We start from the raw sequence: 27,048 nt of genomic DNA, 5'->3' as shown, positions 1-27,048 counted from the left end.
TAATAATATTTATTTTTAAAGGTGCCATCTAATTGTAAATAAACAATTGCATGACACCTCAAAAAAATTATCCTTTACAAATAATTATATTTTTATCTTTGAAGAAAAAAACGTAGGCTACAGCCTATTATCATGATTCGTACTTCAGTGAGAAAAAAATATAAGAAGTTGTTAATTAATGATTGCATGTCACCTCGAACAATTGTTATAAATTATTGATAGATATTGTTGAATAATTGAATCTTTTATTTTTGAAGAAATAACTGCAGAATTTGTACATCAATAATGATTTGAAAAAAAAAATTTGTTAGTTCAAAATTTTATTTAGCAAATTAACAATACTTTGTTATAGCTCATTTGATTTTTTTTTAAACTGAGTAAACATTTTTTCCAAACCATTTTGTTTAATACTTTTATTTATAAAAATTTTTCCATGGCATTTTTTGTTCCCATCTAATCAGCCTAAGGTCGATGGAATTAGAATGAGCTGTTATACTTATTCAATTGGAGTTTTTTTGGCGAATATTGGAGTGAAGTTGAAATTCTTTGGGAGTTCTTAGTTTAATTGTTATTAATTAAATAAAATTTAAGGGTGCAGGCAGCCTGAATGTCTTTATTTTTCAACTTATTTAAGTTTTTTTTTTTGCCATCGATAGATGATTCTTTGAAGAATTATAATATGCAAAAAAATCCCATTGGGAGTTCTTCATTTTATTATTTAATGTTTTATAAATAATCTTCAAAAACCAGAAATATGATATAATGCGATAGAGTGCATGGGGAAAAATTTAGAGTAGGAGTGCGCAATGCATCGAAATGATTAATCAGCGCATGGCAACAATTGAAAAGTTTTAATATTTTTTAATAATAAAAAGAATTCTTAAGGAATTTTTTCTGCATGCATATTATTATAATTCTCCAAAGAATTATCTATCGATTGAAGAAAAAAAAACTCAAATAAGTTGAAAAATAAAAAAGTTCAGGCTGCCTGCACCACTAAGTCTTAATCAATTGATATTAATTGAACTATTAATTCCCAAAAAAAGATAACTTTACTCCAATATTCTCCAAAAAAACTCCAAAAGAATCCATATAACAGTTTATTCTATTTCCATCAAACTTAGGCTAATTCGATATGAACCATTTTTTTTCTTTCCAATAACGTGATAATTTAGATGACTATTATATCGATCAAGCAAACTTTCACCACAGCAAAGAAAGTTTTATGCATGCACGCATCCTTTTTTTTAAAAAAATTAAATTGTTAGTTGCTTATATTTTCAATAACTTTTGAACAAATGAACATAAAAAAATATTGTAAAGCCCAAAAAATTTCCGATTAATTTCTGAAAACCACACTTCACTGAAAAAAATTTAAGGTTGTACCCATCAAAACGTTACTTGAATAAAGAAGCTTGCTTCATGCAAGAAAAATTTCTTCATGGAAGAAAGTAACTTTTTGGTGGGTAAAACCTTGAATTTTTTTCAGTGTATTTTCTAACAAATCGTTAAAAGCAATCCTTCATGGCTATTCTTTTATTAGAACATGCCTGAGACTATACTTAATATTATAAACTATTGTTGATAACTAATTAACGCGAACTTAAAGCGTTTTTTATCGAGACAATGTGGCTCTCGGTTTTTAAAAAACCAATAATTTGAGACTAAATAGAAGTCTATAATATAATTAACAAATTTTTACTAATGGAAGTAAACATTTGCTCCTCAATTATATAGTCTTTGGAATTACAAATATATCCTGCCAAAAAATAGCATCCGAGATTTGTTTTCAGTTTCCTTAATATTTCCTGCTTAAAATTTTTGTAAATTATTTTTTTGTTGATAACTAATGAATAAATAATTATAATAATTTATCTCATATATCCGATTTCGGCATTTTTTATAACGTTTAATTTGGTTCTAATACGAACTTTTTATTTATATTATTTTAGGAGATATGACCATTTTATCAAATTTATACAGTGATTTCAATACCTATACGTAATATTTGAAAATGATTTTATTTCTTTTTTCATTTAAAATAGATTAATTATTTTTGATCACACACAAAAAAAAATATAATAAAAGATTTAGTGACGTCAGGCGGGCATGCATAGTGAACGCATTAGTGAGCGCGGTAAGCGCTGTTGTTGATTTTTTAAGAAAGAGAAAAGAGAAAGAGTGAGTGAGAAACGGTGAGTTGTGTGAGTGTGTGAGTATGTAAATGGCGACCAATGAAATGCCTCGAAGCGAGGCTACTCATGTACTTTTTATTAGGGGATAGAAAGGTAAAAGTTGAAAACAAGGGGTTAGGTAAAGGGTTAAAGTAATGTTTGAATACCCCTTTTGATTATTTCAAATATTCCCAAAAAATTCCTAACACTTGTTTTTTAACTTTTTTACCTTTATATAAACTCAAAATTTTATAGTCTCTATTATTTATAACTATTTTTTCCGCCGTGTTGCGCTCGTGCCAGTATAACGCCTTAAGGAACTTATTCGACATCAGTTTATTATAAAATTCAATTATTAATCAAATAATAACTGTTAAATTTTGTTCAATAGTTCAAATCAAACTAGTTATAAGCCTTCATAAATAATCAATTAAATTTACTGTGATAATATCATTGCTTGACAGTTAAATTAAATCTTTTATTTTCTACTTGGCAACCTAGCTTCCTAATCAACACCCATATTTATCTGAATAGTGTATTGACTTGGAAATTAATTAGATTTATCTAATGTTGAGTGATTTTTCTCATAGACATATATTTATATAATTATCTAGTTTGAATAAGTGAATTGATTGTTAATTAGTGTTCAACATAACACGAGCTACTTGTTACTCTAAAGTGTGGTATTCAAATTTCAAATTCAAATAATCTCCTTGATAAATAAAACAGTGATGCGTTAGTCATAATTTATACACACATACAGTGATGTACTTTACCGACACTCATCTTATATTTCTTTGACGCATCTCTCATACATTCTACATCATAATGGATCCAGGCTCCAATAACACCAGTATTACATGTGGACGATGTAAATCTTAAAATTCTAGAGACAATATCAAATGCAGGAATACTATTTGCAACACTTACTTCCATCCTGGATGTGAAATACGTGCAATGCATGATAACTACACTATAAAATTTAATCAAATTATTAATCTATACTACATAACATTGCTATTTATCCTATACTCTTTATAAACTTTTATTTAATTGTTTTCTCGAAAACCATTATTGATAAAAGAAAACCCCCAACCGATGTCACTAGATTTTTTTGAGACGCATAATTTGAGCCTAATATGAACTCTCTATCTTAATTATAACAAAAGTTATGGCTCGCCGAAAAAAAATCAAAAAAACGGACCGAAGAATGTCATCATAGAGTTGAAATAAATTGTTTATAAAGCTTCAAAAAAGCCTTGAATTGAATTATGTTATTGTTAATGAACCATTAAATTATATTTGAGCAATAATTTAAAATAACTATGGCCCTAGCCGGAGTATTGAAAATTTTTAATTTTCAACGGGTCACGCGGGCCACACGCCCCAACGAACGTTACCATGTCTTTTTTAATTCTTGACTTTTTTGGTACTATGTCTTTTTGTATTTAAAGAATAAAATTGTTAAAAAATTAGTCTACACAAAATTGTTGACGCTTCTTTTTGTAAAAAAAAACTGTGTTCCAAAAAAAATATAGAAAGTGCCGAAAATGGGTAGGGAATCGAAGGGTGGGCATTATAAGGGTGCGAGAAAATTTTACAAGTAGAAACGAAATCAAAATAGGTTGTTTTCGGGAATATTGCGGCAGTTATTGATGAAAAAATTGTAGTAAATAATTTGGAATTTGTAGTTTAATAATTTTTCCGGAAAATTAATTTGTTCATTTAGGTATTTATAAACAAGTTTATTTTTCTTGAAAACTATTAAACTACAAATTTTAATTTTTTTACTACAAATTACAGCAGGTCTCCTTGCATTGAATAGACATTTTTATTTTGATTCTGAACAATAAATAAAAAAGTTAATTAATCTTTATTATTTTATATAATAATAAAAAAATGCATAACTTTTTTGTTTATTGTCAAAAATACAAATTTTTATATTTTTTTAATGCAGAAAGACTTACTGCAATTTGTAGTAAAAAAGTTATAATTTGTAGTTTGATAATTTTCACGAAAAATAAACTTGTTTTATAAATACCTTAATAAATTAATTAATTTTTCAAGAAAACTATTGAACTACAAATTCCAATTTTTTCACTACAAATTACTACAATTTCTGACAAAAATTTTTGACCCATATACAACGTTTTTAGTCGATTTTTGAAGGAAGTTGCTTGTAACCCTTTTTTAAAATATGATAAGACTTAGAAACTTCTGATCAAGATTTGACGAGATCTACTTGTTCAAGATGTGATCAAAATACTTGATGCCATCTTGAACAGGGAAGATTCTTTGAAAAAAATATATATTTTAGAATATTTGACTTGATGAGTTTTTGATCAAGATTTAACCCGGCTCACTTGATCAGGATGTTATCAAGATACTTGATGCTATCTTGAACAGGGAAAATTGTTTAAAAAAAAATATTTATTTTAGAATATTTGACTTAATAATTTTTTGATCAAAATTTGATCAGGATTCAATCAAGCTTTTTGAAATGAGGTAACTTGATCAATTTTTGATCAGGATCGGATATCAAATCCGTTCAGCTTGACCAGATTTTCACTTGGATCACTTTCAACCTTAGGTTCAAACGAATTTTTTTTTTTCAGAGTATTGTGGCAATGACAGACCCGCAATTGATGAACAACAATAACACCACCAACAACAACAATAACAATAACAACAACAACAACAACAACAACAACAACAACAACAACAACAACAACAACAACAACAACAACAACAACAACAACAACAACAACAACAACAACAACAACAACAACAACAACAACAACAACAACAACAACAACAACAACAACAACAACAACAACAACAACAACAACAACAACAACAACAACAACAACGATAATTTTAATAATAATTATTATAATGCAATTAAAACTTATAATAACGATGTCGAGCCCAAGTATTTGCACAAGAAGTTTAAGAAGGTGGCAACGAGTGAGGTTGTACCGATGGAAATCTCGAAGGAAAAATCACCAGTTCTTGAACAAACAACAGGTTTATCAAAAAGTGTAATTATACAACAAGATAAGCTTAGCAAAGATAATAAAAAGTCTTCCAAATGTGACGACATAACAACAGGTCTTGATTGTGAGTCGAGTGAATCAAGAAAAAGTCGTTATATTTGTCCATATTGCAAACAAGTCTGTACCAAGCCGAGTGTTCTTAAGAAGCATATTAGATCTCACACAAATGAACGTCCTTATCCATGTACATCCTGCAATGTTTCTTTTAAAACACGATCGAATCTTTACAAACATCGTAGGTCTAGGGCACATGCTTTGAAAACGACAAGCAGAGAGGTTGGAAAGGTAAATTTGATATTTTATGTATTCCACTTTCAGAAATAACCTAATCTGTTTATTAAAAAATTGTTATTCATTTCAAAGTAACTTATTTTACAACACTTATCAAAATAATATTAAAATTCTTAATTCAAGGTCTCTGAAGACTCCGATGTAAGTTTGTCCGATAGTGCAAGCAATGGAACACGCCCATTGTCTCAACCGCCTGAACTACCAGATCTAGAGATGTTGCAAATAAAAACGATAAAGACTGGAAAGATATATAAGCCAAAATTTCACACGGCGATGCAATCTATAAATAGTGAACTTGAAATCTCGGTGCCATTGAACCATTCTGCAAACAGTTTGTCTATTACAACGAATAATAAGCCAAATGCAGAACAAGTCCAAGAACATATTGATAAAATTATAACAGATAATCAAACTATTGTAGATGCTGTCGATCCTCGATTACAAAAATTGATGCAACGGCAACAGAGTTTTTTTGATACGCAAAATGCAACTGAACAACCCGTTGATCTGTCACCTAGTGACGAATCGACATCAAAGAAACGTTCTTACAATCAACATTCTGTTCAAAACCGATCTTTGGTAATACAAGATCCAGATAAATCACCAATTATTATGGATTTACTTTTGAACTGTCAAAGCCCTGAAAAAATTAATGACACTTTGATCAATGGGTTTGAAAATCTCTCTCATTCAAGTGTTGATAATTTTGATGTTCGACGTGTTTATTGCAATGAAGCTTTCTCAACATCATCTTCATTATCATCAGTACCTTCACCACCTTTGAAGTATGATTCTCAATTAGAGTTAGAAATAAATCAAAAAGATGACTCGGGATTACAAAAATTAAGTGAATATCATCACACAACTCAGCCACTTCCATCACCAGGTCCTTTACTTGGCAATACAAGATTAGTCGACGCTTACGGTCCTTCGTGTGCAAAAAAACTACGTTCAGAATCTATTTCTACCCTTCCAAGACCAAATTCTGTACAAATGTTCGGGGGTGAAGTTCGCATATTAGATAATAGTGGAGAAACTAAAACCATGAGGATCGAACCGCGACAAACAAATTCACCATCTAACGAGCACAATTCGAATAGTCAATGTGCAACTACTGAGACATCATCTATAGTCGTGAGATCAGGACTTCATTCAGGTGGTACAATAGTTCATAAACCACCAGGTACACCAGCCAGTGCTTGTATAAATTCTTCATTAACAATTTTAAACACACCAGCCATTTCAACACCAATCATACCAAATATATCAACTCTAAATATTGCACCGACAATGACCTGTTACAATTACTTACAGCCTCTTACAACTATCAATGGTTATAATCCTCTCACATTACCACAGTCTGGCTTAGCAACTATTTTTCATGGTGGTAAAATTATTCCCTATGTTCCTGGAATGCCTGGACCACATAGTCTCACAAACACAAGTACAGCTCATATATCTCCAATGCAACATAATCGAATATCTATGTGCAAAGTTATTCCTGGCATTCCAGGACTTCATATGGGATCACAACCATTGGAATTAGAAAGCTCAGTTAACGTCCAAACACAAAGTGAACTTGATATCCTAAAAATACCTACCAGTACCTTGCCATCGAGTTTGGGGAATCCTTCAAGTCCCGTAAATAAAGAATCCACGGTTGGATCTAAAACACCAAATAGTGGGTTTTTAAATCCTGAGACTTTAACCAAACCCGAAGATAAGTTTTATTCTCGAAGTTCTTCAAAACCGATTTCTCCGTCTTCCAATGTTATAGTAAACCGATATATTACAAATCAAACTAAGCTTACAATCGAAAGAGGATCAAAAATTGATGAAGGACCTAAGAATACTTCAAATGAACTTGATTTTTGTACGTCTGTGAATTCTTCTGTCAAAAGAGCTTCCCCGAGATCTATTGAGAGCAAAAAGCGAACAAATCAATCTGGCGAAATTTGTCTTCCCTCAAGTGATAATATAATAAAAATATGTGCATTAAATTCAAGGAAAAATGATGAATCTTTATATATTGATGTGATTTCTAAATCAGAAAGTGTTTCAATGGATAACCTCGTAGTTTATAATGAAACCAAAATTCACGATAGAAACAGCCATGAAAATCCGATTAATGATAATCGAGAAAATAATTCAAATTTTTTAAGACCAACATCATTACCTTTAAAACCTGGCACATTTGTACCAAAAAGACATCATGGAATAACACCAACAGCCAATACAGAAAATTTAATAACTCCAGATACACCAAGGCCAATCAAGTCTTATGGTCAACTTTTTCTGAATGGTCACGCATATACATATCTTGGGTTAAAATGCTCAACTAAAGTATTTTATTGTACTCTTAATCGTCCTCAACCTATGTATGTTCCACAACAACATGGTTTATCAATGTATTCAAATTGGAAAATCTGTCAAGAAGTATCACTAGATCTTGAGTTATCACATTATGATTCTCGACATCGCCCATCAAATTATGCAATAGCTCATAAAGCCGCCGAAAATATTTTTACTCACTCATCATATCATCCGTTCACACCATCAAGTCCTGATTCTGGTTTGGAAAGTGATCCACAAGAAAAATTACATAAAGCTACGATTTTCAATACTGGATTTGAGAGCCATGACGATTATATTTATGTTAGAGGACGAGGTAGAGGTAAATATATATGTAAAGAATGTGGGATAAGATGTAAAAAGCCTTCAATGTTAAACAAGCATAGCAGGACGCATACCGATGTAAGGCCATATACTTGTAAATATTGTATATTTAGTTTTAAAACAAAAGGAAATTTGACAAAACACATGAAGTCTAAATCTCACTACAAAAAATGTATTGAACTTGGAACTACTCCAGTACCAACATCAGTCTGTGATGAAAATATTGACAAAGATGCTATTGCCAAATTGGTTGCTGTTGGAGGAAATACTGAAGAATCGTCGGAGGAAGATGACGAAAGTGACAATGAAGAAAGTGAAGATTCTGGTACTGAAGAACAAGAAGCTGCACAAAGTCTTTTGAGACTCTCACAACCAAATACAAATCAATTGCCAGGTTTACTTCCTTCTGGTCGACCATTAACTTATCCATATGCTCGCGCTAATTCTATCATAGTTACCACTGGCAAAATACCAACAATAACGAGCCCTAGTGTTTCAACAACTTCTGCGACGTCTACAGTTATACAATCTGTTTCTCACAGATATTATTTTCCTTCAAATAAATCAATATCTAAAGAAACTCGCGATAGCGTAATTCGTTCTTCAAAACTAGAAAATTCTGATTTAGACACTAAAGTATTGGACGAAATTCTAAAGCAGCGGCAACAGCAGCTTTCCCAACCAATCGATTTGACATTAAAAATACCCGATGTTATTTCGACACCTGTAGTTTCAAGATCAAATGAATTGAAAATTGCCCCTGTTTCTAAGCCTTTTATAATTCATGCAATTACGAGAACGCAACATTATGAACGGAAGCCAAGAACTGATGGTCATATGCTCCAAGCTTATTTAACAGAAAAGCACATGATGGCGAGTAAAACAAAGCAACAATATTTTGTTGCTCCCAGTAGATGTGATGAACATTCTGTAATTTGTTCAGACAATGATTTTACCAAATCCAAAAAGTATTTTTCCGGTAGCACCTCTTCTATAACTTATACTGATTCAATTCAAATGCAAAAAATATTTCTTCAAGAGAAAGAATGTAAAAAGGCATGTGAAAAAAACATATTTGAAATGAAAACTTTGCAATCTGAACAAAATTTCATAAAAAATGAATCTCGTATCAAAAAAAAAAAACTTCATAATAGACAAGAAGTATTAGGTACAGAAAACAAAATCAAGTCGGGTTATAAACAAAGTCCTATCATTTATGAGAAACAACGAGATTGCAAGCTGTATTATGAGTCAAGCGTGAATAATTTAGAGTTCAATGATGAAAATCGAGATCAGCTTACAAAAGATATTACAAACATTGATGACAAACCATCAAACAGAAAACTCGTTGGTCATAAATCGCATGATCAGCTACAACCACTTGACATCCATTCTGAAGAATTCCGAAATACATCTGAAGATTTAAGAAGTTTTGAAAAACCAGATATTAAGCATCCTATTCAGTTGTCTAATGGTCTGAAGCACCCAGTTGCAAGAAAAATGGTCGTTGCTTCAACACCTTCAGGAGGATCTTCCAAATCACAATCTGAGTTTTTGCAACCTTCTTGCAGACCAACAACTAGTTATCCCAGGTAAATAAATTTTGAAAGTTATTTTTTCCATATATTCTTCAGTAGGACTCTTACGGGAAATTCCAGTGCACTACACTGAAAAAAAAAGTTCTACCAGATTATTTATTCAACATTACTTTTGTTAATTACCAGAAGTACAATGCAACTTCACATTGTAAACCATATCTTTTTTTCCTAAACTAATTACCTATGAGGGGAACTGAACCCTTGACCGACGAAAACCACGATATCTTAAACCTAACGACTTTCCCACCGAGCCACGGGCGCATGTACATGACGGGACGAAAATGTCTGTTCTCATAAAGCACGACATTTAAGAAGAAAAAATAAATCATATTCCAATTTAAAAAAATCAATCTTCATTCAAGATAATAAATACTTACGAAAAATATAAAACTAAATGATATAAAAAAATCTAATATAAAAAAAATTTAATAGAAAACTTATCCTTAGTCGGTATTTATTTTTTATATTATTATCATATTATTATTAATTATATTATTATTATTAATAATCTATTATTAAAGTAATACAAACATCGAAAAAGAATATTTTATTATGTCTGTCTTTTATGATATATGGAAAAAAAAAATATGAGCAAAATATTTTCCTTTTGACTTGTTAACAAAATAAACTTTAATTTGAATATGACGTAATCTTTCTTTTTAAATGTCGTGCTTTATGAGAACAGAAATTTTCGTCCCGTCATGTACATGCGCTCGTGACTCGGTGGGAAAGTCGTTAGGTTTAAGATATCGTGGTTTTCGTCGGTCAAGGGTTCGGTTCCCCTCATGGGTAATTAGTTTAGGAAAAAAAAATATGGTTTACAATGTGAAGTTGCACTGTACTTCTGGTAATTAACAAAAGTAATGTTGAATAAATAATTTTTTTATTTATTTAAATCTGTAGTAATTTACTTCTTGAATTGAATCTAATTTTGACTTGATAGAAATCTTTTTGTTCTCAATTCAAGACACAACTTGATTATTTCCAAGAAGCCTTGTTCTAAAATTTAGAACTGTTGTTTATGAAGTGATAACAAAAAGATTTTTTTTAAGAAGTATGCGTCTCAATTCAAGACCGCTTTAGCATTTATTTCAAGAAGTTTTATTATCATTACAAGGATAATTTTTCTTTTTTTAAATCTATTTTAGGTTTATTTCAAATCTAAATCTGTCATTTTTCAAGAATTTTTTTGTCTTTTAACAAGAAGTTTTCTATTCATAACAAGAACTTTTTTTCTTTTTTTAAATCTAAAAATTTCCTAGAACGAAAATTCTATTTTCAAGAAGTTTTGTTATCAAATATAGAATTTTTTTTTTACAGTGTATCATGTCAACTATCGAGATATTGATAAAACTGATAGTTAAAATTTTTTATATGTAAATAAATCCTATTGAGACTCAACACTCAGTCCTGCAAAAGCCTGACACGATAGCCAAAGCTTGATAATTTCTATTTCAAATTTATATATCTATATTTAATATTCCCAGTTAGCAGCTAGGTCTAGAATGATTCGTAGCCATAGTATGATATGATATTAGTGTATTTCATACAAGCGCCTAACTTTGGAGTAATCAATTATTTTTGAAAAAAACCAGAAACTTAGAAAAAATAACGAAGTTCCCCCGCCGGGAATCGAACCCGGGTCTCTTGCTTTCCGGGCAAACGCCTTGACCACTAGACCACAGGGCTTCTTATTTTTTCTAAGTTTCATCAAGTTAACTCCGACGTCCTTCTATGCGTCAATTCATTTTTAGTTAGCGAAAAACTCAGCAGAAAACATTTTATAACCAGGGACGAAATCGGGTCCGGGGCTCCGAGTTGAAAATTTCCTTAGATGATATTTCCCTGTTCCCGGGGGTATAAACGTAATTTTTGGAATTTTTTGAGAATATTTGAAAGTTATCAAAAAATTTCTTCATTACGTACTCTCGAAAACATAAAAATAACATTTGAAACCGGTAGCGACGAATCTTTATCTTTGAGTCAAAAAAAAAATCGAGATCGAAACAATCATGAATTTCGCGGTTTTCATCTTTTTTCTGCCTATTTTGACCGTCTTAAATATCTTCAAAATATTTATAACTTACGTTCAATTCCCGAGAACATAAAAATAATATTTGGAAATGGTAGCCACGAATTTTGCCATCAAAAAAAAAAAAAATTCATTTGCATGAAACATCCGCCGTTTTCCCTCCCTCACGCACTCCAGATCTTCGAATAATTAGTAAATACTCCCAAATAAACCCCATTGTACATGTTACAGAATAATATACAGGTTTCTGCAATATCATGAATGAAAAACCTTGGGCTTCAAAGACCCCTTATTCGTCCCGGGCTATTAAGCATATTTCTACTGAGTTTTTTGCTAACTTCGACTCCATTTAGCGCCCCACCATAATATTGATTTCACTATCTCACACGGAAAAAAAATATATAATTTATATATAAAATTATATATCACAATTATATATAAGATTGAAGCGAAAACGTGTATATAATTTATATAAAATTTATATATAACGATTATATATAATTTATATATAACAGTTTATATAAAATTATATATATATTTTATATAAATTTTATCACATTCCCCCCCCCCCCTCTCATGAATTGTTTTCATTCAAAAATTTTCTTAAATTTTAATTTAAAAAAATCAAAAACAAATCTTCCACCAGTATTCGAACCCGGGACCTTCTGGTTGGGAGGCAAGTTTTCTCAATTTTTTTACTTTGTAGTTTTAATACCGATTTTATCTTTTTTTCATAAAAATATGAACGAAGAGATGTTAAAACTAAAATTTTATATATTTGAATAAAATTCAGTAATAGAATTGTGATTAAAACAGCAAAGTAAAAAAATTTAGAATTGTCATATTCTTATGTATATTGTTATATTAATCTATCATAAGATTTGTGGCTTCGAGGTAAAGTACTCACCTCCCAACCAGAAGGGTTCGGGTTCGAATCCTGATGGAAGATTTGTTTTTGATTTTTGTATATTAAAACTTAAGAAATATTTTAAATAAAAACAATTCATGGGAAGAGGAGGAGGGAGGGGGAATGTGATAAAATTTATATAAAAAATATATATAATTTTATATAAAAAATATATATGGTTTTATATAAACTATTATATATAATCGTTATATAGAAATTTTATATAAATTATATACACGTTTTCGCTCAATCTTATAGATAATTGTTATATGTATATAATTAACGGGGCTGAAGTTAGCCGGACAGATAGCCGGGAAACGATCTGAGAGCAGGGACGAATAAGAGTCGGGGCCCCAGAGTTATTTCATTGGAAGAATTTTTTTATTTTATGTTCTGATAGTAGAGGGAGGTTATAAGATAATATAGAATTGATTTTAAGTTTTTTAACCGTGGTGATAAGGGTAGCCGAGGGGTTGGAACCAGGATTTTTCAATGTTTTTAGCTATATTTATTTATAAATTTAAAAAAAAAAAAAAACGACGTTTTTTTACATTGATAAAATTGTAAAGGAAGGTGTGTAGATTATGTGGGATTAATTTCAGATTTTTTAAGGGTGTCGAAAGGGGTGGTCGGGAGATTAGAACCGCGAATTTTCCATTTTTCAGCTTTAAAATTGTTTAAATTAAAAAAAAAAAAAAACGACATGTTTATATATTGATAGAATTGTAGAATGACGTGTGTAGATTATGTGGGGAAAATTTTAAATTTTTTGAGGGTGTCGAAAGGGGTGGTCGGGAGGTTAGAACCGCGAACTTTCTATTTTTTCACCTTCGAAATTGTTTAAATTAAAAAAAAAAAAAAACGACATGTTTATATATTGATAGAATTGAAGGATAAGGTGTGTAGATTATGTGGGAAAATTTTTGGATTTTTTGAGGGTGTCGAAAGGGGTGGTCGGGAAAGCTGGAACCGCGAATTTTCTATTTTTTTATCTTTAAAATCGTCTAAATTAAAAAAAAAAAGAAAACGACATATTTTTATATTGATAGAATCGTAAGGGAAGGTGTATAGATTATGTAGGATTAATTTCAGATTTTTTAAGGGTGTCGAAAGGGGTGGTCGAGAGGTTAGAACCGGGAATTTTCCATTTTTCAGCTTCAAAATTGTTTAAATTAAAAAAAAAAAAAAACGACATGTTCATGTATTGATAGAATTGTTAGGGAAGGTGTGTAGATTATGTGGGGAAAATTTTGGATTTTTGGAGGGTGTCGAAAGGGGTGGTCGGGAGGTTAGAACCGCGAATTTTCTATTTTTTCAACTTTAAAATTGTTTAAATTAAAAAAAAAAAAAAACGACATGTTTATATATTAATAGAATTGTAGGATAAGGTGTGTAGATTATGTGGGGAAAATTTTAGATTCTTTGAGGGTGTCGAAAAGGGTGGTCGGGAGGTTAAACCGCGAGTTTTCCATTTTTTTAACTTTAAAATTGTCTAAATTAAAAAAAAAAGAAAACGACATGTTTATATATTGATAGAATTGTGAGGGAAGGTGTATAGGTTATGTGGGATTAATTTCAGATTTTTTAAGGGTGTCGAAAGGGGTGGTCGGGAGGTTAAACCGCGAATTTTCCATTTTTTTAACTTTATAATTGTCTTAAAGAAAAAAAAAAAAAAACGACATGTTTATATATTGATAGAATTGTTAGGGAAGGTGTGTAGATTATGTGGGAAAAATTTTGGATTTTCGCGGTTTTAACCTCCCGGCCACCCCTTTCGACACCCTCAAAAAATCCAAAATTTTTCCCACATAATCTACACACCTTCCCTAACAATTCTATCAATATATAAACATGTCGTTTTTTTTTTTTTTACTTTTAGACAATTTTAAAGTTAAAGTTAAAAATAAAAAAATTAATTAAAAAAGGGTTAATAAAAAAAAAAAAAATTATTTATATACGTAGACTAAAAACACATGAAAAGCACATAATTTTGAGCTATATTACGTATCGATCGGTTAATTATTAAAAAAGTTGTGCTGACTTAAATTTAAGCTGGCACAACACTGCATAAAAAATAAAAAAATTAATTAAAAAAGGGTTAATAAAAAAATATTTATATATTTATATACATAGAATAAAAACACATAAAAAGCACATAATTTTGAGCCATATTACGTGTCAATCGGTTGATTATTAAAAAAGTTGTGCTGACTTGAGTTAAAGCTGGCACAACATTGCATCAAAAATAAAAAAATTAATTAAAAAAGGGTTAATAAAAAAAAATATATATATTTATATACATAGAATAAAAACACATAAAAAGCACATAATTTTGAGCCATATTACGTGTCGATCGGTTAATTATTGAAAAAGTTGTGCTGACTTAAGTTTAAGCTGGCACAACATTGCATAAAAAAAAATATATAAGAGCACAAAAATCGCGAGTTGCACTCAAAAATAACACAAAAAGAGCATAAAATTCCAGTGCTATTTATAATCGTTTGTGCTCATATTGGTTTGCTAACTTTTGGGACGTAAACTCAGACAACTTTCGACTGGACTAAATGGAAAATTCGCGGTTTAACCTCCCGACCACCCCTTTCGACACCCTTAAAAAATCTGAAATTAATCCCACATAATCTACACACCTTCCCTAACAATTCTATCAATATATAAACATGTCGTTTTCTTTTTTTTTTAATTTAGACAATTTTAAAGATAAAAAAATAGAAAATTCGCGGTTCCAGCCGTTCCGACCACCCTTTTCGACACCCTCAAAAAATCTGAAATTAATCCCACATAATCTACACACCTTCCTTTACAATTTTATCAATGTAAAAACACGTCGTTTTTTTTTTTTTTAAATTTATAAATAAATATAGCTAAAAACATTGAAAAATCCTGGTTCCAACCCCTCGGCCACCCTTATCACCACGGTTAAAAAACTTAAAATCAATTCTATATTATCTTATAACCTCACTCTACTATCAGAACATAAAATAAAAAAATTCTTCCAATGAAATAACTAAGGGGCCCCGACTCCTATTCGTCCCTGCTCTCAGATCGTTTCCCGGCTATCTGTCCGGCTAACTTCAGCCCCGTTATAATTATTATATGTAATTATATATATAAATTATATATTTTTTTTCCGTGCGGGTATGTTTTATGAATACCACACGAAGCTATGAAGCTTCTATAATAATTAAGCTAGATTATTCGAGTTAGGCTCAAATTGAAGATCTCGACGAGCGCTAGAGCCTCTGATAAAATTAAACTTTCTTTAAAATTAACTAAGAGATTTTTTTTTTAAGTCTTAATGGATTCCCCGTCAAAAAATCTACAACTAGAGTCATAGTTGAAATTTTTTCAATAATAAGTTTTTTTATAATAACGGAGTGAGTAGTTTATAAAATAAAAAGAACCACAAAGAAATCATTCAATGAGTTTCTTTGGCTATACAACCTGTAGGAAATTTTCTAACAAATTTTTTGATTATAATATGGGATTTTTTAGTTAGTTATTTAAACAATAATTTTTTTTTTTCCATCATTTTTTTTTTCTGCCCTGTGCATGTGCACTCGTGACTGTAGAGCATAATACCCTCTCATTTTTACCATTGAATTTTTTTTTTTAGGATGGTAGACGGTAACACTCAACAATTCTAGGAACCAACTTGGTTTATTTATTTTTTATTTATCCTGTTTTTTTAAAGTTTGAGGTTCAAGTTCATAAATAAATTCAATATAATGAATAATTGTAGTATGATGAATAAAAATTATAATTTCGGTGTTGACGCGTCTTCCCAGAGAATGTAACCGTTACTTAATTTTACGGAGGCTAGGAGCCGAAAAGCTCAGCCGCAGTATTGGATTTATCCCCAAAAAAAAAAAACGTTCATAACTTTTGAACTAATTGTCGTAAAGACTTCGGATTTGGCTTAAAAGACGCGGATTTAGAAATTCTATCGCCCCTAATAAAAAAAAACATTATCTATTCGGCCATTTTTTTTTTTTTTTTTTTCACGAAAAATACTACACGGAGAAAAATAATTTGTAAACTTAACAAAAAAAAATGTAAAAATTACATTTTTTTTTTTGTGATTGGGGAATCCGTAACATAAAATGTGTAAAAACTACAAAAAAAATATGTAATCAGATCGAAGCCGGAATTCACATTATTAAAATGTAAAATTTACATTTTTTTTCACTAAACATCAGGCTTATTGAAAAAAAATGTAAAAGTTACATTTTTTTTGGTAAATAAGGGATTCTGCAAAAAAAAATGTAAAAATTACAATTAAAAATTGTTTTCATCGCAGAGATACAGTTTGCATAAAAAAAATGTAAAATTAACATTTTTTTTTATTAAATGACATGCTTAGTAAAAAAAAAATGCAAAATGTAAATTTTTTATTTGTAAATGGAGAGACTGTAATTGTTTTTTTTTTTTTTTTTTTTGTTTGATACGTGTCCTGACCGGGATTTGAACCTACGACTCAAGGAAAAGCAGTAGCTAAGGAAAAGATGTAGCTAAGGAATTAATGTGACTAAGGAATTATTTCCATGAAACATAATTCTTTGGCAACCTCAATTCCTCAGCTACATCTTTTCCTTAGCTACTGCTTTTTCTTGGACATTTTTTATTTATTTTATAAATAAAATACATGTAAATTTATTTGAGATACAAATATCCCAGGAAAAAACTGATAGCCCCTAAGAAAGATGTAGCAAAAATTAATGTGACTGAATTATTTCCATGAAACATAATTCTTTGGCAACCAATTCCTTAGCTACACATAACTACTACTTTTCTGAACATTTTATTTATTTTATAAATAAAATACATGTAAATTTATTTTTTGAAAATATAAATGTCCAAGGAAAAGCAGTAGCTACCCTAGCGAAAATGGCGACACTGATCCGACAGTCAGTTTGTGCACTGATCTCATACAAAACCGACACAAAACCGACACACGACTATAAGAATTTCTGAGTCATAAAAATAAATAATAAGAAGCATTTAAAAAATAAAATATTATGTCTAAAAATTTCTAAATAATATTCTTATAATTAAAGACACATTAAAATTTTTTTTAAATAATTTTTTATTGAAAAAACTCAATTCATGTTTATGTATTAAAAGTGAGGTTAGCTGTCAGAATCATCTATACACGACTGTGAGATTTTACAATTCTCACACAATTCCGACACACGACTGTGAGAATTGTAAATCCGACACAAATCCGACAGACGTACGATCGTACGACAGTATAATTTTATTTTGTTGTTTTTCAATAGATAAAATCATTTTATTGATAAAAATTTTTGTTCAATAATGAAGTTATAATATTTCAATAATTATAGGCATATTAGATATTTTTTTTTTTTAATAAGATTTGACAAAAAAAATAATTGGAATCGTCTGTGAGATTTTACAATTCTCACACAATTCCGACACAATTCCGACACAAATCCGACAGACGTATGACAGTATATTTTTATTTTGTATTTTTCAATATAAAAAACCATTTTATTGATAAAAATTTATGTTCAATAATAAAGTTATAATATTTTAATAACTTTAGTCATATTAGATAAAAAATTCGAGTGGGAAACACATGGGAACCTGATTAAATGTATTATTTTCAAAAAAAAAGTATTTGATAAAAACCTTCCTCAACCTCATAAAAAAACCAAAAAATAATAATTTTCTAATAAAATAATCAATTTTAAAAAAATCTAATATGTCTATAATTATTAAAATATTATAACTTCATTATTGAACAAAAATTTTTATCAATAAAATGATTTTATCTATTGAAAAATAACAAAAAATAAAGTATATAATCATTTGTAATCGAAAAGATGAAGTCATTACATATATGATGATTCTGACAGTTAACCTCATTTTTAATACATAAACAGAATTGAGTTTTTTCAATAAAAAAATTATTTAAAAAAAATTCTAATGTGTCTTAAATTATAAGAATATTATTTAGAAATTTTTGGACATAATATTTTATTTTTTAAATGCTTCTTATTATTTATTTTTGTGACTCAGAAATTCTTATAGTCGTGTGTCGGTTTTGTATGAGATCAGTGCACAAACCGACTGTCGGCATTTTCGCTAGGGTAAGGAAAAGCTGTAGCTCAGGAATTGAGGTTGCCAAAGAATTATGTTTCATGGAAATAATTCCTTAGTCACATTAATTCCTTAGCTACTGCTTTTCCTTGGACATTTTTCATTTATTTTATAAATAAAATACATGTAAATTTATTTTTTAAAAATACAACCCTCCAAGGAAAAGCAGTAGCTAAGGAATTAATGTGACTAAGGAATTATTTCAATGAAACAGTAGCTAAGGAAAAGATTGAGCTAAGGCATTAAGGTTGCCAAAGAATTATGTTTCAAGGAAATAATGTTGCTTAAAATATAATCCTTTGGCAACCTCAATTCCTTAGCTACATCTTTTCCTCAGCTACATCTTTTCCTCAGCTACTGCTTTTCCTTGGACATTTTTATTTATTAATAATAAGATAATATGTATTTTGTTTATTAAATAAATAAAATATCCAAGGAAAATCAGTAGTTAAAGAAAAGATGAATGACTTTCTCACGCACAAACTAATATTTCACGGTAACGTCCCAACTTTAAGGTCCCTCCCTTTCGCCGAAGTTAATTTCTTAATTTGCAATAGGAAACACGTTTGTTACCAACATTTCAAATATATACTTTTGAAGCTTGAAATTGGAATATTTTTTCACTCGAGGTTTAGTAGGGTTTTAATGTTTAGTTTTTCGATTTTACTTTAATTTTTTCATTGTATTCTCTAATTCGTTTCCTTTTTGTCACCTTACTATTTAATCAGAAGAGTTCAATTATTTTTAATAGTTGCAGTGAAAATGAGGATGGAAAATGTATCTGCAATGTCTGCAACAAAGAATTCAGCAAGATCAGTCAACTGAAACTCCACATGAACATTCATTACTTTGAGCGTCCATACAAATGTGAAAATTGTTCGGTTTCATTCCGAGCAAAAGGACATCTTGCAAAGCATGAACGCTCATCCTCACATATGAACAAAGTAAATAAATTCGACAAATATCATAAACATCTATGAAAAACATAAAGCACTATACTTTACAACATTTTTAATGCTTCATCAGGTAACCATGACGTCAACATTTGGTACCGCAACTTCGAGCAATCCAAGACCTTTTCAATGCACCGACTGTAATGTTGCATTCAGGATACATGGGCACCTTGCCAAACATCTAAGAAGTAAAATGCATATCATGAAACTTGAATGCTTGTGTAAATTACCATTTGGGACATATGCAGAGATGGAAAGATCGGGTATGAATATGAACGAAATTGACACCACAGATTGTATTCAAAGTACTGCTAGTCTACAGGTCGTTATTCTTTCGTTTTTGAGAAATATTACAGATAAGTTATATTAAAGCTTTAAGATTTATAAAAAGTAATAATCGATGGTTTTTATTATAGATAATGGCGCATAAACTTTATGAACATGATCCAAGTAATATGGGTCAATGGGATCCTGACATGATGCCACAAGGAACGAGTGGTGGTGACACTTCTTCAGATGAAAGCGAATCAATCCTTTCTCATCAATATCAAAAATTAGCTGACTCAGAGACAGCACATGCATATCACGACACAGTAACCTTAACTCATACGAATGAGTCGAAAGAAGAAGAAATTGAAGAAATCAAGTCCAATTCGAATATTAATTCTACATTGTCTAATAAGTGCCAAATATGTCTAAGATTATTGAAAACTTTCGATGAGTGTCAAGCACACTGTCTGCTTGAACACAACGGTGAAGGATATATAGAAAAAGAAGCTGAATCAATCAATTATGGTAATGGTCATGACGAAAACATGCAGAAACGTATTTTTTATGCTAGACAAACTTGAGAGGACCAAAGTCGATGAAGGAAACACGATGTATAGTGCCAAAGTTTTCCCTACATTTTTTAAACTACTTTACAATAATTTTTTTTTGAATTATTATTTTAGTGCACAGAATAAAGTTTGAAAAATCTATTTTTATGAAATTTGTTATCTGTACAAAGAATGAATAAACTAATTAAATCTTAAATAATCCATGCAATTAAAGTATAATGAAATAAATGGTCACACATTTAATATTAAAAATGGAAACTTGTTAAAATGTATAACATTAATGGTAGTTTTTATTGTAATATCGAGTCAACATAATGGTTTTTTTCGAGTACCATTCTGTTCTTTAGGTTAATTCTAAATTTTTGTTTAATTTACTGCTTGGTCCATCCAGGCCATGATGCTTGGGTTGACTCCCAGTTTCTACCGCAGATCCTTCTGAGCGTATATACCGCATCATAACGGCCCTGTTCCGAACTCTTTCAGTTATTTTCGGACAGTTATTTTCATACGCCTCGACCATTGCGTTCCGCAAAAATGTCGCCGTGCTTTCGATTTTACTCGGAGTGTTAAACCTCGCCGGGAAAAACTCAATTCTTTTCTCCAGCTCAACTTCAAACTATTCAAACTGAATGTATCGGTGGTCCGAAACGTCAGGTCTGCCCCGATTGTTGATGTCGTCGTTGCCTCATGCGACATGGTGCGCATTGACATCCCCAGCCAGTACCAGATTCCACTGTCTATTTTTGCAGTCCTCTACGAGGGCTACAACTTCGTTAGAGGGTCAGATGAATCGTGAGGCATGTAGACAAACGCTACCTCAACGTTTTACCTTCTCCTGATCCAGTCGCAATTTCCACTGCTACTAGATCCCTCCCATAATGCTCTCTTAAGGAGGTTATGCACAAATTCATTGCGGCTGTTGCGGGGCGCTTCTGACGTCACAAACAAAACTGAAATCGGGCTACACTGTAAAAAAATAAAGTAAAAGCGCCTGCGCCCCGTATACAATATATGGGATTGCGGGTATGTGTGTGTGTTTGAACATGCCATACGTTGCCACATCTAATTTTTGTAAAGTTTATAATTAATTTCTCATTAATTGACCGATCAACATATGAAAATTTTTCGCGCAATTAATAAAACTCGGTTTCTAGTATATGTGTGATTTTTTTCAAGACTTTTTCATCATTTTTTCTATCCGAAAAAAATTGTTGAAATCTCCGTAAGAGCCAATGTTAAATATTATTTTCAATAATTAATTACAAAAAATTTAACCGATCAACATAAGAAAATAATTATACCGTTGTATTCAGAAGGAAAAGATCTACTTGTGTACAAAATTTCAGAACATTCTCATTATATTTTTAAAAAAAAGAGTAATTTCTGCATAACCTCCTTAAGAGAAAGGCATTCACGACCCTAACTAGAACGCATGCCCTAGGCCTAAAAACAGTAATATCATAAAATAGTTGTCCCCTAGCTTAACCAAGTCCCCTGACGCTACCCTTGAATGCCCAAGGTTCTTGAATCAGTGGGACTTTGGTATGTTTGGTAACTATCTCATGCTTAAGCAACGCCGTAGCCTGTGAGCTACGGTGCAGGTTAATTTGAAGGAAAGGGATACTTACTACCATTAGGTCGCCTTCTCCCCTTTTGTCGTCGCAGTCAGGCCCTCCGCGGTCTTTTTGCCCAGCACCATGGAAGATGTCCATAGAAAGGCCCGAGTGGAAAAATTTTCAGGATGCCCTATTTGACCTCAAACCCTGATCAGAAACGGATCAGGATTCCTTATTCTGGGAACCTGACTCATTCCTGACCCGAACCTGGTCAGGACACCTTACGATTTCCTTAAGTCAGGTAACCTTATCCAATTCTGTTCAGGAAAAGAACAGGAAACCTTGACGTATCCTGAATAAGGTTTCCTGAACAGATTCTGACCAGGATATTATCAGGAAAAATTTATCAAATAAATTAATTTTTTTTATTCAGTTTTCCTGTTCAGGAAAGGACCAGGAAACCTGAACGTATCCTGAATAAGGTTTCCTGAACAGATTCTAACCAGGATATCATCAGGAAAAATTTATCAAATAAATTAGTTTTGTTTATTCAGTTTTCCTGTTCAGAAAAGGAACAGAAAACCTGAATTATTATTATAATAAATATTTATTTATTATTATAATTTTAATTCTAAAACAAAATGACAAGGGACAATTTAACAAATTGTTATATTTTATTTTTACGTTAAATTAACGTCGCAAATTCTAATTTAAGTTTTTTTTAGCTGATGTAATTTATGAAAGCAAAAAATCACATCAGATCATCGATAGACGGCATGGCCGCGCGTGTTAAGGCCCGTAGTTGTAATCTGAAAGTTCCGAGTTCGCGTCCCGCTAGTGGTCAGGTAATTTAAGTTATGTTAGGTATATAAAATCTTATCATTCAACCTGTTTCATCATTAACATTGCTATAGTAAATTAGTTAGCCGATTTACAAAACATCAAATAATAAAAATTAATTTTTTTTTAGAATTACTTGATCCGTTTCAGATCAGGAATCCTGTTCCATTCCTGATCAGGTATCCTGGTCAGGTTTCCTGATCCGATTCTGATCAGAATCCTAAAAAAAAGCGTTACATTCTGATCCGTTCCTGAACAGGATTCCTGGTTATATTCTAGTCAGGAATCCTGATCCATTCCTGTTCAGGTATCCTGGCTCTAACCCTACAATCTGGCCAGGTTTCCGATCCGGTTCTGATCAGAATCCTAAAAAAGAGCGTTACATTCTGATCCGTTCCTGAACAGGATTCCTGATCCGGTTCTGATCAGAACCTTAACTAAATTTCCACTCGGGGGTCTCATACTCAGCTTGTTCAGCTGTTCCACCTCAGCTTCCGGTGGTCCGAGAACGAGACGCCAGCCTTTTGGCCTCTTCCTTGTTCTCTTTATATTTCACCCATCCGCTGGTGTGTAGCCCCGGATTTTGTCTGGCGATTCTCGTCAGTATTGTACCGACGTCCTTGACCAGTTTATCCTGAATATGCGCCATTACTCTGACCATCTTTGTGAGGTCTTTCTGATCGATGACCAAAAGTTTGCCCCCTCCCTTCTCTAGCTTTTCCACGTTCGCCCTGAGCCATTTTTCGGACTAGGTATTCACGCAAGCTACTCTGATCCCTCCCCGGTGAGACTTGGAATCTCGGGACAAAATCGCCAGACGCTATTTCGTCCATCCTTTCCAGAAGTTCCTCGGCTTTTTTTTACATAATAAATGTCAAAGTTGACAATTTTTATACACAAGAATAGGGTGAAACAATTTTTTTTTTCTTAAACAGCATATAGTAGATTCATTGTTGACTCGAAAGCTTATTTTTTTCTTTCAAATTGTAACTAAGAAAAAAACAAATATAATTTGAAAAAATAAAGTATGTTTGCCACGGATTTTAAAAGTTATTCAAGTTTTAAAAAAAAAAATATTTGCTCGCGGCGAGTGATGCACACAGTCATGACACACACACAAGCATATAAGTGCAGTGCTACTATGCACAGACACACTCAAAAGCCAATTTCGAGGCAGAAGTGCAACAAAATTTCGGGTACCCGGACATAAAATTTAGCGTTACGATATACGGGCCCCTCGAATTACAAATATTGGTTCGACTACGACTTTTACAACCAACCTTAATTCATTGCTACTGATAAAGATAATATAAAATTTACAAGTTTCGTTTGATATTATTATTTCCAATCATTGTTATATTCAATATCAATTTATTATTAGAATTTTTTGTTTTTTCAACTTGATTTTGAATGGGTTACTCAAATATATATTTTTTTAGGGAATTTTAATTTCCTATTGTTTTCGCTTTTTATCTGGACCCCCCCCCCCCAACCATGGTAGACCCCCCCGAAAATTTTCTAAGTTCCTTAATCTAAATACGATAAATATAGGGAACATCATTAAATATAAAGGAAAATATAGAAAAATCACTGAATATAAAGAAAAAAGCGCTAAATATGGGAAAATATCAGTAAATATCAAAGAAAACTCACTGAATATAAAGGAAAATACGATAAATATGGAAATTATCAGTAAATATGAAAGAAAAATCACTGAATATAAAAAAAAAACGATATATATGGAAAAATATTAGTAAATATAAAGGAAAATGTAGAAAAAAATATATCAATATCAAAGAAAAATCAGTAAATATAAGAAAAATTACGATAAATATAGGAACATATCAATTAAGTTCTCCCTCCCTCTCACCATAAAAAAAAACTGATAAATATGATAAATATATATAGAAAAACTACTAAATATATATATGATTTCAATTATGTTACCCCCTCTTAATATGCGAATGGAAATCTAAGAGATATTATCAAATAAATCACAAAAAAAAATTAAAAATGAAATGACAAGTTTGAAAAAAAACAGAAGAAAATAATACAATATATGTGATTTAAGATAAAATAATGTGGAGAATAATCAGAATCCATTTCAGTTAAATCAAAAACAACATATAATAACCAAAAATTAATGACTTAAAAAAAACAAAATTAATGCAACAACATCACATCATCAATAGAAAAAAAAAAAACATCTATCATTTTTAACCAATTTGAGAACAGATACAACGAAATTTTTGAAATCATAAGCCAATAAAATCGAAATGGGTAAAAGAAAACAAGAAGGGAACAATCCAAAAATGAAGAAAAAAAAATAAAACTGAGTGATAAAAACACAACAAAAAATACATTGATGAATAAGAAAATTGAAAAAATAACAGATTGAAAATTAAACACAATATGGTAAGTCAAAAATTAGAAATGAATATAATTTACATAAAAAATTAAATTAAAAATTCAATACAGTGATACAATTCGAGCACGAATTATAAATAAAAGTGAAATAAAGGAATGGGAAAACGAACGAGGAACTGGTAAAAAATTTACGATAGATATATGTGATGAGAGTGACAAAATAAGATGTATTTTTTTTTTGGAGAAGCTGCAAATAAAGATCATGGATTTATTGAGGCACCGTTATCAATAAAATGTATAAAACGAAAAGGAAAATTATTAACATATGATAAATTATTAAATATTCAAGTTGAACAAAAAATATATGATCACTGAAGGATTAGTGAGAAAAGTTAATCAACAAAAGATAATAAACAGAGGCTAATATAAAATTCGAAGACGATGAGAAAAATGAAAATATAATAAAGATTAATTCCGAATTGAAAAAATACAAGAAATCATCTACCAAATAATTCATGTGCAGGTAAAATTATTTTAGCAAAAAAAAAAAAAAAAAATTTTCAATGCTGATAATGTTATTATATAGATATCACCGCAGTCATAATAGCAATAAATGAAGTAGAATTTATATATGCAATGAGAGGACGGTTATTAAAAAAAAGAACAATAACATCAGCAGACGACAGTGATTATGAAGTAAAATAAAATTTGAATAAAAAAAATTTAATAAACCAAGTAAAGATACTAAATTTACTAAAGAAAATATGGAAGGAACAAACAAAATAATGAATAATTTTCAGTTGTAACAGTAATCATTGTAACAATAGAGAATAAAATAAATTTGTAATCACGAATTTCAATAAAGAAATTAAAATTCCCCCCGCAGGGAACAGCTTCAGCAACTGTTTCATCATTTTTTTTTTATTAAAATTTGTTCATTTATATTAATTTATTGTTTTTATTATTAATAATTAATTATAATGGCAAGATTTCGATATCCAACACAGAGCGTTTTTTTGTCGGTTTCTTATAGGAAACTTTCTCACGATTACGGGAAAAATACGGAAAAAATTCATATGAATGCGCAAAGTGGTTAAAAATAGAGTTGAAATATGGAAAAAACGGCTATTCATGAATGACGTATCGTATAATTATTAATATAAAGATTAATTCCAAAATTTAATAATGACTATAAGTAAAACTCGTCGAGGAGAAAAAAATATCCCAATAAAAATTTCGATATCTCGAATAGTTTTCGAGTTATAATATTTTTAAAATTTCGATACATCGATTTTTTTTTCACAATTCAATAATGGCAATCGATAAATCTCATCAAGTAGAAAAAAAGTTCGAATAAAATTTTTTGATATCTTGACTAGTTTTCGAGTTATCGATATTTTTCTGGTATTGGTGGTAATTTGTTTCATAATTGATAATATAATGGAGCTAAGTAAAATATTTTGGCTGGTAAAAATATGTTTGTTTGGCTATAATTAAAGCTAAGTAAAATACCTAATAGATAATTAAAAAATTTGGCTAGTAAAATTATGTAGGTATTGTATGTTTGGATATAATTGAGACTAAGTAAAAGATCAAGCAGCTAAGTAAAAAATCTCCA

At 30.5% G+C, this 27,048-nt stretch overlaps 1 protein-coding gene across 2 annotated transcripts in view; it reads left to right on the top strand.

The window, feature by feature from the left end:
* LOC122848734 overlaps window positions 1-20,920 on the top strand; it is a 33,322-nt gene extending 12,402 nt beyond the window's left edge. Inside the window, exons 2-6 of one of the 2 annotated variants that reach the window (XM_044147011.1) lie at window positions 4,790-5,515; window positions 5,645-9,789; window positions 19,627-19,819; window positions 19,902-20,150; window positions 20,245-20,920. In XM_044147011.1, the coding sequence (XP_044002946.1) occupies window positions 4,802-5,515; window positions 5,645-9,789; window positions 19,627-19,819; window positions 19,902-20,150; window positions 20,245-20,679 (5,736 nt within the window). In that variant the 5' untranslated portion in view covers window positions 4,790-4,801 and the 3' untranslated portion in view covers window positions 20,680-20,920. The remainder of the gene's footprint in view (window positions 1-4,789; window positions 5,516-5,644; window positions 9,790-19,626; window positions 19,820-19,901; window positions 20,151-20,244) is intronic. The other variant, XM_044147018.1, reaches the window with a different exon arrangement.
* The last annotated feature ends 6,128 nt before the right edge of the window (window positions 20,921-27,048 follow it).

This window comes from Aphidius gifuensis, linkage group LG1 (genome assembly GCF_014905175.1).
Source record: "Aphidius gifuensis isolate YNYX2018 linkage group LG1, ASM1490517v1, whole genome shotgun sequence".
In the NCBI taxonomy this organism is placed as follows: domain Eukaryota; kingdom Metazoa; phylum Arthropoda; class Insecta; order Hymenoptera; family Braconidae; genus Aphidius; species Aphidius gifuensis.
Note: the sequence above shows the minus strand (reverse complement) of the source record. Positions and strands in the feature narration are given on the sequence as shown.